This window comes from Biomphalaria glabrata, chromosome 9, assembly GCF_947242115.1.
Source record: "Biomphalaria glabrata chromosome 9, xgBioGlab47.1, whole genome shotgun sequence".
Taxonomy (NCBI): domain Eukaryota; kingdom Metazoa; phylum Mollusca; class Gastropoda; family Planorbidae; genus Biomphalaria; species Biomphalaria glabrata.
In genome coordinates this window covers 32,315,604-32,330,879 of record NC_074719.1, presented here as the reverse complement: position 1 = coordinate 32,330,879, position 15,276 = coordinate 32,315,604, and the positions used below count along the sequence as shown (strand labels likewise).

General features: G+C 34.6%; 2 protein-coding genes across 6 annotated transcripts in view; one reads left to right on the top strand and one right to left on the bottom strand.

Annotated features, from left to right (window-relative positions):
• Nucleotides 1-14,087, top strand: part of LOC106071491 (2-aminoadipate transaminase-like) — a 40,317-nt gene extending 26,230 nt beyond the window's left edge. For all 5 annotated transcript variants that reach the window (XM_056042688.1, XM_056042684.1, XM_056042685.1 and 2 more), the window contains exon 11: nucleotides 13,836-14,087. In XM_056042688.1, the coding sequence (XP_055898663.1) occupies nucleotides 13,836-13,876 (41 nt within the window). In that variant the 3' untranslated portion in view covers nucleotides 13,877-14,087. The remainder of the gene's footprint in view (nucleotides 1-13,835) is intronic.
• LOC106061035 (aspartate--tRNA ligase, mitochondrial-like) overlaps nucleotides 1-15,276 on the bottom strand; it is a 94,635-nt gene that overhangs the window by 2,157 nt on the left and 77,202 nt on the right. The window contains exons 12-17 of the mRNA XM_056042683.1: nucleotides 9,071-9,223; nucleotides 8,353-8,407; nucleotides 4,586-4,663; nucleotides 4,369-4,451; nucleotides 959-1,069; nucleotides 478-553 (exon numbers count right to left, since the gene is read on the bottom strand). Coding sequence (XP_055898658.1) covers nucleotides 478-553; nucleotides 959-1,069; nucleotides 4,369-4,451; nucleotides 4,586-4,663; nucleotides 8,353-8,407; nucleotides 9,071-9,223 — 556 coding nt within the window. The remainder of the gene's footprint in view (nucleotides 1-477; nucleotides 554-958; nucleotides 1,070-4,368; nucleotides 4,452-4,585; nucleotides 4,664-8,352; nucleotides 8,408-9,070; nucleotides 9,224-15,276) is intronic.

Sequence of the window (15,276 nt, the reverse complement as noted above, 5' to 3'; positions counted from 1 at the left end):
TCAAGTATTTATTACTACTAAAGCCAGATTGATTAATTTTTCCCCTTAATCAACTTTCCAAAACACAAATCTAGAAGTGAACAATGAGTAAATAAAGTTTTTTGTTTATGGTATCAATAAACTCTGCCAAAAACAAGGACATCAAGCAGTCTGGTGTCAGTTGTGAAAAAAAAAAGAATGTGTGTAAATTAGATTTATTCTTGGAATTCCAAAAATGTTATCTATTGTTGGAAGTTTACATGTCCTAATGTTTTTGAAACTGAATAAAATTATAGAAGTTTTCAATGAAAGACACAATCAGTCTATTTGCATGTTTAGTCAATTTAAAATTCATTGTTAGCTAGCATACAAAGCTCAAATCTCAACTGTAACAAAAACTAATAAAAAATTAATACCCGGTAATTAAAAGTTTAGACTTAGATAAAATTGTTGCAGTGCATGGTGTTTAAAAACCTAAAGTCATAATACAGCACTCACCTAAAGCTATACCACCATGTGGAGGAGCACCACAGTCTAAAGCAAACAATAAATGTTCTAATTCACTTATATCCTCCTGATGAAAGAACAGAATAAACTATGTTGAACTATTTGTAAGAGTTTTTACAAAGCTTATATCAACTTATTCTGTCTGTCTGTCTGGTACTAATTTTGTAAGCATTATTTCTCCCACTTACCATTGTTTAACAGGACAATATTCAATGAAAAAGTTGAAAAAATTAAGGTCCAAAAAAAAGGTAAAAAGCCTATGAAAGATGAATATTTGAGGTACAAGTGTAATAATGGCTTCCTGGTCTTGTGATATGTACTCTTTGGAATGGAATCTTGTTGGTTCCCCACCCCTCAATCCCAGGGAGGTTTGGCTAGGATGTAATAATCCTCAATCCTAAAAGAACATCTATAACATGTAATACAAACAAGCAAATGTTTTAAATGAAGTTGATTAAACTGTACAGATTACCTTCAGAATGTCTGAGAGAATATATCGCTGTAATTTAGAATCATGAATACGTATTGACCCTCCTCCTATCTCATTGCCATTCAACACCAGGTCATAGTGCTGGCCACGGACCTACACACAGACAAATAGAATGGTACAAGTTGTTAAAATCTAATTATTCCACCCCCCCACAACACACACACAATTCACACACAATTCACACTGATAGTTAAATTTCTAGCATTATAAAAAAAAAAGAAACTTTATATAAGACTAGACAGATATTACCCACTGTACGCAGGTCTTAACTTGCGTATTGCTGATGTAGTCACTGATATAGTGCATTAGAAACAATTAAAGAAAATAATAATGTTATAAGTAAAGCAATGCATGAATTCATGAATAAAAAAATATTATGAATGGAGCTAAAAATAGCTAATTGACCTGAATTCAATTTTTTGGCGATCGAATGTAGATCTATGTAAAAATGCTTTAGAAAAACAAATTTGAATTTTAATTTGTTTAAATATGAAATGAATGGACTATAATTAATATGTTCATGTGTTTAATTATAAAACTATCTTTTGAAGAGAAGTTCTATCATCTTAGAGTTGAAATAGAGTTTCAGACCGTGGAATAGAGAGAAGTGTAACATTTCGTGTAATGTCTAATGAAAGAATGTTCGTCAGGAATTCTAAATTTGCAGATATAAGGAACAAATTTATGTAAAAATGCATTTGAAACACAAATTTGAAGGTTAATTTTTTTAAATAATGAAATCAATAGACTATATTTTGTATTTTTATTTGTCAAAGTAAAAAACTATCTGCGCAAAGTGTAGTTTCTAATATTAGATCTAGATCCTTTCCATCTTTTCATGTAAATATGGTAAACATAGCCTAGATCGATGAAGTTATAATGCTTTCATAGAGTCAGTCAACTTTTTTTTTTTTAGGGTCTTAAGTTTGTTCTAGGGCTACAAAACTACGGTCTAAGTAGTACCCAAGGAACATTTCTGCAAAATTTTTATTAAAATTGGTCAAATGGTTTTTATTTCTATTTGTAACATACATACATACATACGCCTTACTTTCTACTTTATAATATAAGATGTAACATACTAGTTCTTGCTTATTGTAGATAAGATGTAACTTACTAGTTCTGGCTTACTGTATAGAAGATGTATCTTACTAGTTCTGAATTACTGTAGATAAGATGTAACTTACTAGTTCTGGCTTACTGTATAGAAGATGTTATTTACTAGTTCTGACTTACTGTAGATAAGATGTAATTTACTAGTTCTGGCTTACTGTAGATAAGATGTAACTTACTAGTTCTGGCTTACTGTAGATAAGATGTAACTTACTAGTTCTGGCTTACTGTAGATAAGATGTAATTTACTAGTTCTGACTTACTGTAGATAAGATGTAATTTATTAGTTCTGGTTTACTGTATAGAAGATGTAATTTATTAGTTCTGGCTTACTGTATAGAGATGTAATTTACTAGTTCTGGCTTACTGTATAGAAGATGTAATTTATTAGTTCTGACTTACTGTAGATAAGATGTAACTTACTAGTTCTGGCTTACTGTAGATAAGATGTAACTTACTAGTTCTGGCTTACTGTAGATAAGATGTAATTTACTAGTTCTGACTTACTGTAGATAAGATGTAACTTACTAGTTCTGGCTTACTGTATAGAAGATGTAATTCACTAGTTCTGACTTACTGTAGATAAGATGTAATTTACTAGTTCTGGCTTACTATATAGAAGATGTAATTTACTAGTTCTGGCTTACTGTAGATAAGATGTAATTTACTAGTTCTGAATTACTGTAGATAAGATGTAACTTACTAGTTCTGACTTACTGTAGATAAGATGTAATTTACTAGTTCTGACATACTGTAGATAAGATGTAATTTACTAGTTCTGGCTTACTGTAGATAAGATGTAATTTACTAGTTCTGGCTTACTATATAGAAGATGTAATTTACTAGTTCTGGCTTACTGTAGATAAGATGTAACTTACTAGTTCTGGCTTACTGTAGATAAGATGTAACTTACTAGTTCTGACTTACTGTAGATAAGATGTAACTTACTAGTTCTGGCTTACTGTATAGAAAATGTAACTTACTAGTTCTGGCTTACTGTATAGAAAATGTAACTTACTAGTTCTGGCTTACTGTAGATAAGATGTAATTTACTAGTTCTGACATACTGTAGATAAGATGTAATTTACTAGTTCTGACATACTGTAGATAAGATGTAATTTACTAGTTCTGACTTACTGTAGATAAGATGTAATTTACTAGTTCTGGCTTACTATATAGAAGATGTAATTTACTAGTTCTGGCTTACTGTAGATAAGATGTAATTTACTAGTTCTGAATTACTGTAGATAAGATGTAACTTACTAGTTCTGACTTACTGTAGATAAGATGTAATTTACTAGTTCTGACTTACTGTATAGAAGATGTAAATTACTAGTTCTGGCTTACTGTAGATAAGATGTAACTTACTAGTTCTGGTTTACTGTATAGAAGATGTAACTTACTAGTTCTGACTTACTGTAGATAAGATGTAATTTGCTAGTTCTGACTTACTGTAGATAAGATGTAACTTACTAGTTCTGACTTACTGTAGATAAGATGTAACTTACTAGTTCTGACTTACTGTAGATAAGTTGTAACTTACTAGTTCTGACTTACTGTAGATAAGATGTAACTTACTAGTTCTGGCTTACTGTAGATAAGATGTAACTTACTAGTTCTGGCTTACTGTAGATAAGATGTAACTTACTAGTTCTGACTTACTGTAGATAAGATGTAACTTACTAGTTCTGACTTACTGTAGATAAGATGTAACTTACTAGTTCTTGCTTACTGTAGATAAGATGTAACTTACTAGTTCTGGCTTACTGTAGATAAGATGTAATTTACTAGTTCTGACTTACTGTAGATAAGATGTAACTTACTAGTTCTGGCTTACTGTATAGAAAATGTAACTTACTAGTTCTGGCTTACTGTATAGAAGATGTAATTTACTAGTTCTGACTTACTGTAGATAAGATGTAACTTACTAGTTCTGGCTTACTGTATAGAAAATGTAACTTACTAGTTCTGGCTTACTGTATAGAAGATGTAATTTACTAGTTCTGACTTACTGTAGATAAGTTGTAACTTACTAGTTCTGACTTACTGTAGATAAGATGTAATTTACTAGTTCTGGCTTATTGTAGATAAGATGTAACTTACTAGTTCTGGCTTACTGTATAGAAGATGTATCTTACTAGTTCTGGCTTACTGTATAGAAGATGTAATTTACTAGTTCTGGCTTACTGTAGATAAGATGTAACTTACTAGTTCTGACTTACTGTAGATAAGATGTAACTTACTAGTTCTGGCTTACTGTATAGAAGATGTTAACTTACTAGTTCTGGCTTACTGTATAGATGATTTAAGTCTTCAGAATGTGGTGCTGTGAAAGGATGATGAGCAGACTCAAGGCCTTCACCTGATAATAGTTAAAACAATAAGAATAGAACTGTTGTGGTTGGATACTTTTTGGCAACTTGTGAAACAAACATTATTTTGTTGCTAATATATTAAAACAATAGTGAAATTTATGGTAGACTCAATCAAACTCACCTCCATTTTCTTTTGGTAGAAACAAAGGGAAATTATCAACCCACAGGAATTGGAATCCATCTTCTCTAACTTTGATTCCTGGTTTTGAGAAATGGGAAATCAGGGATTTCCGTTTTTTTTTGTACTTTTAGAATAGATCAAAAATTGAAAAAAGAAACTAAAGAAACATTTTTTATTTTCTTTGTTCTATAATAAATAAGGGTGCACCGGATAGTAAAATTTGATATTCGGCCGGAGCCGTATACCTAAGTGTCTTGTTAATATCTTGTGTTGCTGAACATTTTACGAAACTGTTAAATAACATACCTATATTGGTTGTTTTTTTTTTTTTCCTTTTATAGACCTTATTGTTTTAAACTCAGTTACTGATTGATTTATTCAAGCTTAACAGTATTTCTAAAAATCTGTATAGCATGAGTGTGTCTGTGTGTATGTACGATGCCACCAACTGTAAAGGATGTGTGTAGGAAGGTCAATGTAAATAATGTTAGTATATATTTAACTAGTTACTACTGTAAATCTCTCATAAGTAAAGTGCAATCTGCCTTGTATAGTGGTCAGATGTATGTGTTCATTGAATTTCAGACCAACAACCTGGTCAGATATACCTAGTGAGTCTACACATGTAGTCCTAGTGTAGTGTGTATAGTTGTTTGTGTTAACCATCAAGCATTGTTTTTTCCTTGAGCATACGCACGCAATAGAGTTGGGTGTCAGTCAAAAAAGATAACACATTGGCATGGTCAGTCAAGCGTATAGATAAATTATACCCGTCCACTAGTTAGAGGTCAAGGGTTGTTGTTTTTTTTTACGCTCCAGCATATTGTTTCTTTGTTTGCTAGATCTAACTGCGGTACTATTATTCAATTTATTTTATGCGATTTTAAAATTTAATGTAAGGTTTTCCGTTATTTATTAAGTCAAAAGAATTAAACATTGAAATTAGCTTTCCTTGTAAAGATTTTAATACAAGGCAAAAAAATACACACACGCAAACATGCACAGCTTTGTTTTATTTTATTGTGCAAAGAACGTACGTAAGAAACATTAAATGCAAAAATGTTAGAAACATCTTCCTTAATTATTACTTATTAATTATTTTATTCGTGGTTTCAGTAACTGTTACTAAAGGGAACGATAGTAAGCCTATGGGTGTCAGGTGTGTAAAAGTCGTCCTGGCCTGATACACAGTGGCTAAGTACGCATCTTAAGAATATTAAGAATATTGTTATCAAATCAAGACACTTAACTTCAGGAGTAATATTCAACTTAACAAGTTAGAAAAAGTAATTCAACCGTAATATTTATTGACAGTGTAATATCCTTTGTTAGCATGTTGTGAATTTTCATTCTGGCTTAAAAAATGGTCAATGTCTATCAATAAATTGGGTGTCAAGGACCAAATAAATAAAATAAAGAGTAGGGGGTGTTTAGCTCTCCATTTAAAGATAGCCCTGGTCCTGTCCTCTACAAAATAATTAGTTACTGGTATACTGGGCTATATAATCTTGCGGTTTGTGTAGCTAAAGGTCACTCGTTTAGGTGCGTGTGATCTTTAGTCCAGCTTACTAATTGAGATGTATGTTCAAGTAACTTGGCACACTTGGAAAGATGTGGCCTCTAGCCCAACCAGGTGATTAAGATTTTTCTCCAAATAGGCAAAATCTTTGTCCCCGGATACCCGTGTAGATGTTTGGCTTGAAGTCCAGTCCCCCCCCCCCCCCCAATTAAGATTAACTACTAAGTAAACAAACCTACTTCCCTCGTGTGACCTCTAGAGAGTGCTTACGTCCATCGTATCTGACTTGGGGCCAACTGTCAATTAATGAACTCAATGTGATGGACTAAACAAATAAAAGGGGGAGGGAGTTGTTCATCTGGAAATATACCTAGTTACCTTAGAGGTGTGGCTATTGTAATCCAGCCCCCCCCCCCTAATAAAGATTAACTACTAAGTAAACAAACTCAGTTCCCTCGAAAGGTGTGACCTCTAGAGAGTGTCAATACGCTGACATTAAACTTACGTCCATCGTATTTAACTTGTGGTCACCTGCCTATAAAAAAAACTCAATGTGATGGACTAAACAAATAAAAGGGGTGGGAGTTGTTCATCTCTACCTCTGGAGATATACCCGCACAGCTAGACAGACGTCTGGTCAGCATGACGTAGTCAAGGAATGTAGCATTTTAACATGTTAACTAACCTACTCAAAGGTCAAGACAAATTGAAAAAAGTGCCAGCCATTGCTGCTCTGTATGTAAAGCGCATTTATGATGTAAAGTTTCATTTCTATTTATATTAAGTATTAACACGCCTTGTCTTTATAATAAACGATGTTTGGTGCATATTCATAATGGCTCTATTTTTAAGCACATTATTTTGTTTTAATATAAACATTAATACATTCTACAACAGACATTAATGAAACGAGGTCCACTTTATGCATATTAAATAGGTGTATTTTTTACTATCCGGTCTACTATCCGGTAGTGATATCCGACCGGAGCCGAATAGCACCGGATAGTAAAAAATGCCGGATATTCGGCAGAAGCCGGAGCCGGAGGGACTATCCGGTGCACCCCTAATAATAAAACCTTTTTTATTTTGTTTACTTTAATGTAGGAAATGGTTTGATGCTTTTATTAAAGAGTTATTCCTCTTTGATCACTAAAAGTAAAGAGATGATTGTACACCCTTAGTGAATGATATTTTTTAAATGCTAAAGAATATCAAGGAAGAAAAAAAGCAATCTACTATTGGCAAAACTTCTTCACGAAATGCTTTAGAATAGGACTTGCTAATGTGTATCCTTGTTTGGTCTCCTGATTACATCAACATGCACAATCATTCTTCCTGCTAAACCTTTTCCTGTGCAGAGAATCAGGTCAGTGATTTACTTCTTTCTGAATGAGTGCAAGACTTAGCAAGTGGGGCAATTAGGACAATGACTTTTTAAATTGTTGTTTCTGGATTTGTGAGACAAAAAATTTTCAAGACAGATATTTAGTAGATGACACCAGCAGAACATGTACATCTGTTTGGCAGAGTGGGCTGAGGATAGATTCAATGACTCAGCTTTTGATATGAAGATCACACATAAAGGTTGGAATTTCAATCATGAAATTTTTGAATACACCTAGAGTCCATCCAGCTCTTTTGGGAAAATGTCATTGGGTTGTGAAAGTTGGGTGATTGTTATGCTGGTGATACCACACCCTCATTAGCATAGAACAAATTACTTAGCCAGCATGCACTTACAAGAATAACAAAGCCTGGAAAACATTGTTTCCATGATTGATTACATATACCATGATGCAGTGGCCATTAAAAGGCTTAATGATTAACTTTTCATTTCTGTCCAAGCCTGTTATTAGTTACTTATTTCCCCTTTTCTTGCTTGTTAGGTACCAATAGCTCAAGCTGATATAGCATATGTCTTATTAGATCAATTTAAGCTGTCAATCTAGACTAGTTAGCATTGGTTCATGACATTATTAGATCAATTTAAGCTGCCAATCTAGACTAGTTAGCATTGGTTCATGACATTATTAGATCAATTTAAGCAGCCAATCTAGACTAGTTAGCATTGGTTCATGATATTATTAGATCAATTCAAGCTGCCAATCTAGACTAGTTAGCATTGGTTCATGACATTATTAGATCAATTCAAGCTGCCAATCTAGACTAGCTAGTATTGGTTCATGACATTATTAGATCAATTCAACCTGCCAATCTAGACTAGCTATTCAGATGTCCAATCAGTTACCTTTAGATTCCAACAAGTTAGCAGTGTTTAGTCTAATCTGACCCAGAATTAAATGCTGAGGAGAGAAACATAGTCAGTTATTAGTCCCTTTCCATTCAGAAGATTAAACTACCTTCCACATTTAGTTTACATTTCATTTCATGAGATTTTATTTCATCTCAAATCAAATTACAATTCAGATTATGAAACATGTCATTGCAAATTAGTTTTACGAAACATTTCATGTCAAATTTTCCATACATTTCATGTCACATAGATTAGGCTACATTTGACTGGGATTTTTAATTTTGGGATTTTTGGGCGCCTCTGAGTCCACCCATCTCTAATGGGTACCTAACACTAGTTGGCGAAAAGTAAAGGCGGTTTGTCATTGTGCTGGCCACATGACACTCTCGTTAACAGTGGGCTAGGATTTTTAATTACAGGATCTTTGGGCGTCTCTGAGTCCACCCATCTCTAATGGGTAAATAACACTAGTTGGGGAAAAGTAAAGTTGGGGAAAAGTAAAGGTGGCTGGTTATTGTGCTGGCCACATGGCACCCTTGTTAACCGTGGGCTACAAAAACAGATGAACTATAGATCGCAAGGTCCAAAAGGGGAACTTTACTTAACATACTTTTGATGGCTTGTTGAATTTAGGTAACACTGGAAAAAAAAATGGTTTTAAAAACAAAAATTACAAGCTGCAAGATTCTAACAAGCATGTTTTCCTACTCACTGGATTAAATTTGGGTCCTCCTGCAAAGATTAACAAATCCCCTGGTTCTGCTCCACTTAGGCTGTTAATGCGGCACCTAGAAGTATCATCAAGGTGTCGAGATAGCCCAGAGCTCCAGGAGCCATCTTCTTTGATCTTGCATTGAAACACTTTCTATGAAATAGAATAAAGGAACAATCAGATGTGGAGTCAACAAGCATGGCAGACAGAGATATAACAAAGAACAATCAGATGTGGAGTCAACAAACAGGGCTGACAGAGATATAAAGAGGAACAATCAGATGTGGAGTCACAACAAGCATGCCAGACAGAGATATAACAAGGAACAAACAGATGTGGAGTCAACAAGCATGGCAGACAGAGATATAACAAGGAACAATCAGATGTGGAGTCAACAAGCATGGCAGACAGAGATATAAAGAGGAACAATCAAATGTGGAGTCAACAAGCATGGCAGACAGAGATATAACAAGGAACAATCAGATGTGGAGTCAACAAGCATGGCAGACAGAGATATAACAAGGAACAATCAGATGTGGAGTCAACAAGCATGGCAGACAGGGATATAAAGAGGAACAATCAGATGTGGAGTCACAACAAGCATGGCAGACAGAGATATAAAGAGGAATAATCAGATATGGAGTCAACAAGCATGGCAGACAGAGATATAAAGAGGAACAATCAGATGTGGAGTCAACAAGCATGGCAGACAGAGATATAAAGAGGAACAATCAGATATGGAGTCAACAAGCATGGCAGACAGAGATATAAAGAGGAACAATCAGATATGGAGTCAACAAGCATGGCAGACAGGGATATAAAGAGGAATAATCAGATATGGAGTCACAACAAGCATGGCAGACAGAGATATAAAGAGGAACAATCAGATGTGGAGTCAACAAGCATGGCAGACAGAGATATAAAGAGGAACAATCAGATGTGGAGTCAACAAGCATGGCAGACAGAGATATAAAGAGGAACAATCAGATGTGGAGTCAACAAGCATGGCAGACAGAGATATAAAGAGGAACAATCAGATGTGGAGTCAACAAGCATGGCAGACAGAGATATAAAGAGGAACAATCAGATGTGGAGTCAACAAGCATGGCAGACAGAGATATAAAGAGGAACAATCAGATATGGAGTCACAACAAGCATGGCAGACAGAGATATAAAGAGGAACAATCAGATGTGGAGTCAACAAGCATGGCAGACAGAGATATAACAAGGAACAATCAGATGTGGAGTCAACAAGCAGGGCAGACAGTGATATAACAAGGAACAATCAGATGTGGAGATTGAAACAGACATATTGAAATGTGTTAGTCACTGTCACGTACGCTTTGTCTATATTTAGCTCAAGGCTTGTCGGCAAGATTTCAGCTGGCTCGGGGAATCCCAAGCATGCAGCAACCTTCTGTTTTGGAATATATGTGATTGGTTAGAAATATTAATTATTGTACGATAATTTGTATTCTATTGGTCAATTGATTAACCAAGCGACAAGAAGAGATTAGTCACGTGATAACGCCCAAAGGTCTGAAAAGATTCTAGATATTACCGCCAGTCTCGTGTTGGAACTCAAAGGAAGATGACATGATCATATTATTGTGTAGATCATTTAATTTAGTAGAAATATATATATATATATATATTATGTTTTATTCAATAATAGTATATCATTGTAACTTTGTGAATAGCTTTTCCAAGCTTTGAATTAAAGTATTTGTATGTGACGAGGAGACGTTTCTTCATTGAATATAATATAATATACTTAGATCGTCTTATCGACTAGCAACTTCTAGATGATCCTCTTATCAACAAGATGATCATCTTATCAGCTGACGATTTCTAGATCCTCGGCAATCACGATCATTGATTGTGCTGTTTAGATCCAGATAATCTTCAACATGACATCCAGCATCATTGATGATCGTGACAGTCAGAACTTCTTATTTTCCCTCAAGTTTGACCTCTAAAGCCTTAGCACAGCAAGGCAATGGAGATTATAAATCAGAATAATGTTTAGCTGATAGGCCTGACACTCAAGATTTTAAAAGCACATTCTTCGTAAGTAAAGGCAGTTTCAAATGACTTTGTATGTAATCCAGGGGAGCAAGCCAATTGATTGACTTGGTTCTTATATGCTATTTGAGATTCATGCCATTTAGAACTATTTTAAAACAAATGCACATGGCCATCACTAAATACAGAATTATGGGCTTACAAAGCTTCCTCAGAGTTCGTATCTGGCCGACAGAGGAGAAGGCATTACTTATGTAGATCTAGAGGCACTACATGTATGTATGGATGTGTATAATAATAATAATAATAATCTTTATTATCTGTAAGGAAATTTGTCTTACAATTTGTGCATTACACCAAACAAAAAACATTATAACTATAAGAAACCAAAATGTACATTCACACCAGACTCACTCATAATTTACATGTGACAAAGTTTATACCAGATTGTTCTTATTTAATGATTTGATTGCCAGGGGAACAAAAGAGTGTTTGTGTCTGTTTGTCTTTGCTATCGGTGTCTTGTATCTCTTTTGTGATGGTAAAATCACAAAATCCCGACACAAAGGGTGATTCCTTATTTCGAGGATCTTGTTAGCTTTTTTTTTTAATAGATGTTTGTCTCAAACAACTGCCCAAATGGGGTTTGTTTTTGTGCCAATGATTTTGCCAGCAGCATTTAGGATTCTATGAAGTTTATTTATATTTTTAATGCTCAGAATGCCATACCAGGCAGTGATATTGAAACTTAAAATATTGCAGATATGAGACAAATTGCATGTCGCCACAGTGCAGCGCCATTTTGAAAAAAAAAATATTTATTTATTTATTTATTTATATATATTTATATAATATGGTAGGGCAGGGGCGTGTTACGTGCAGGAACTTGAAAAATTCATGTCTAGAAGTTCAGAAGAGGGAAAGGAAGCCATGAGCAAAATTTAGAAAATAAAAAAAGGGGGTGGGGTATTCACACTTCAAACATACCATTCATAAAATAAGTATTTATGACTTTCATTTAAAAATGTTTATAAGAATAGCAGACATTACAGCTAGGAATTGGTTGAAAGTCGCACTTTTGAATGTTAATTTAAAAGAAAAAATCGATCTTAGGTTCTGCTTTTATATGACAATCTAGGCAGAACAGATTGTAGGTTGTTTCAATCGTTCACATATTAAGCAGATGAAAGGAATACTTGACTTCTGCAAATTTTATTAACCTTTATATGAAGAGTGCATGCCCTTGGATTGCTGCATTCATTATTCCTTTGCTTTATTCGTCACTTTTAAAACAAAAATAATTCTAGATCTAGACCAGTAGTGTTGTTTTTTAACTGACATATCGTTACAGTGAAGGATTGATTATGCATGAGATTTAGCCAGCTAGTGTTGAATGTATAGTATTAGGGATCAAATAAAGTTGAACAAAAAAATATACATTTAAAGTAGGCACTAAAAGAATAATTCAATAGAAATGACTGATGCACTAACATTTTAAAAAAAATCTACAATCAGAAGCAGCCAGGAATATAAACAAACTGGTATGCAAGCCTAAAATCACAACCGACACAATTAAATAGTCCTTCTTTGTTGCCAACTAGAATGTACATTCAGTTACACAAGTAACAGAGCTCTAAGATCATAAAGTGAGAGAAAATTAGGTAGTATAGCACACAAACTATACCAGCTGACACCTTCAATGAGCTAAAACCTATTAGCGAGATAAGACGTGTAACCACTTGGTGTTACTATTCAAAGTGTTTCACAATGGAAAGACACGAGTTTATCGACACATGGAATGTTTCTATTCAATGAGACCAATTACTGAGAGCGATCTCTACAGCCCCCAACTTCAGTGTAGATATGCTTTACGACAAGTTTCTGTTTAGCTAAGTTTGACAGGTTTCTTCTGTTTAGCTAAGTTTGACAGGTTTCTTCTGTTTAGCTAAGTTTGACAGGTTTCTTCTGTTTAGCTAAGTTTGACAGGTTTCTTCTGTTTAGCTAAGTTTGACAGGTTTCTTCTGTTTAGCTAAGTTTGACAGGTTTCTTCTGTTTAGCTAAGTTTGACAGGTTTCTTCTGTTTAGCTAAGTTTGACAGGTTTCTTCTGTTTAGCTAAGTTTGACAGGTTTCTTCTGTTTAGCTAAGTTTGACAGGTTTCTTCTGTTTAGCTAAGTTTGACAGGTTTCTTCTGTTTAGCTAAGTTTGACAGGTTTCTTCTGTTTAGCTAAGTTTGACAGGTTTCTTCTGTTTAGCTAAGTTTGACAGGTTTCTTCTGTTTAGCTAAGTTTGACAGGTTTCTTCTGTTTAGCTAAGTTTGACAGGTTTCTTCTGTTTAGCTAAGTTTGACAGGTTTCTTCTGTTTAGCTAAGTTTGACAGGTTTCTTCTGTTTAGCTAAGTTTGACAGGTTTCTTCTGTTTAGCTAAGTTTGACAGGTTTCTTCTGTTTAGCTAAGTTTGACAGGTTTCTTCTGTTTAGCTAAGTTTGACAGGTTTCTTCTGTTTAGCTAAGTTTGACAGGTTTCTTCTGTTTAGCTAAGTTTGACAGGTTTCTTCTGTTTAGCTAAGTTTGACAGGTTTCTTCTGTTTAGCTAAGTTTGACAGGTTTCTTCTGTTTAGCTAAGTTTGACAGGTTTCTTCTGTTTAGCTAAGTTTGACAGGTTTCTTCTGTTTAGCTAAGTTTGACAGGTTTCTTCTGTTTAGCTAAGATTAATCTGTTATTTCATCTTCTGTTTCGCCAAGGTTGTGTGGACAGAGTGGACGTATTTCAATGCATCTGTTGAGCTGATCTCAAGAGGGTGGACCATAGAAGATGTGTCCGCTTCCAATGCTTGTCATCTTACTCAGCGACTTCATGGAAGATAAAATAATTCAGCGTTTGGTGTGTTTAGTAGGGCTACGAGTTTCTTATCTACTAATTCTCTACACAACCTGAGTTTTTTTTTCTATATTTTATGTAGAAAATTAATTAATTACGACTAACTGATTAACTAACTGGTTGATTTTTTTGTATTGATTTCTGTGTTCTCATCGATCTAGAGCTTGTATACAAAATTTGATGATGATTGGATGCGTAGAAGCGGTCGAAAATTCCATTGCAAAAATCCAAACATCCCGCTTATCTAAGCATTGTAAAAAAACAACCTACAGGGGAATCAAAGTAACTCGTAATCCTAACACATGATAAAAACAAAAACTCAAGAATAAATAACTGACTAGATCTGTTTCTCTTCCAATGACTAGCTCGATCTCTCGAGTAATCACGTAATGATGAGAAGATAGTCCCGAGGTTTCCCCTTCTAATTTGTGTACGGGAATTGGCTCATTTTAAATAGTAATTGTAAGGAAGTACGGGTTACTCCCCTTTAATCAACTCTCGCGTGTTGGAAGGGGAAATTTTAGAATTGAGCAGAAATCTTACTATTCTTAGTACGCAGTATGCAAAACACACACACACACATACCCAATCTCACAAAGGCAAAATCACAGTCACAATGTTTTAATTCTATATTTAGACCACGAACTCTCGTTTCTCCAGTGTGTGAGAGGGAGGGACATTTCCCCCCAACCTGACACGCAATAATGTTAATACTAAAAATATAAGTTAAAAAATCACTTTTATTTTGGTTTAAACAAAAAAAAAAGGTGTAAAAAGAAATGTAAATATTTTATTTTTGTTTCCAATGCTGTGGGACTGTAGGTTTTCCCCACAGAGAACTGGGATATGTCAAATCAACACCACCAATACCATTTGGGATAATAGAAGAGGATGCGGGACAGGACGTAAAGAAAACAGTCTGCACAACAGCTAGAAATAAACAGAGCAGTGACGGTTTAATGAACACACACACAAATATGTTTACAAAAGAAAGGGAAAGTGTTAGAAATGCAAATTTAAATATCACAATATTTGGTGTCAGAGGTTCACAAGCCACACACCACAACAGTTGAGATACACTCTACCTGGGACAATGTTTTGGTTTTGTCTAAAATCAACGTCAATGACTTTTGCTTCCCTCGAGGAAACCGCTTGACTACCTATTAAGGAGACTCGAGATGAAATGTGTTTAAGAACGCCTAAAGGCAGCAGGGAAACCTCCCAGATAGCCCTACCTATCACTAGTACCACATGTCCACACCAGATACAAAAGATTCGACAATGGCACTGAGCATGATATAGCAA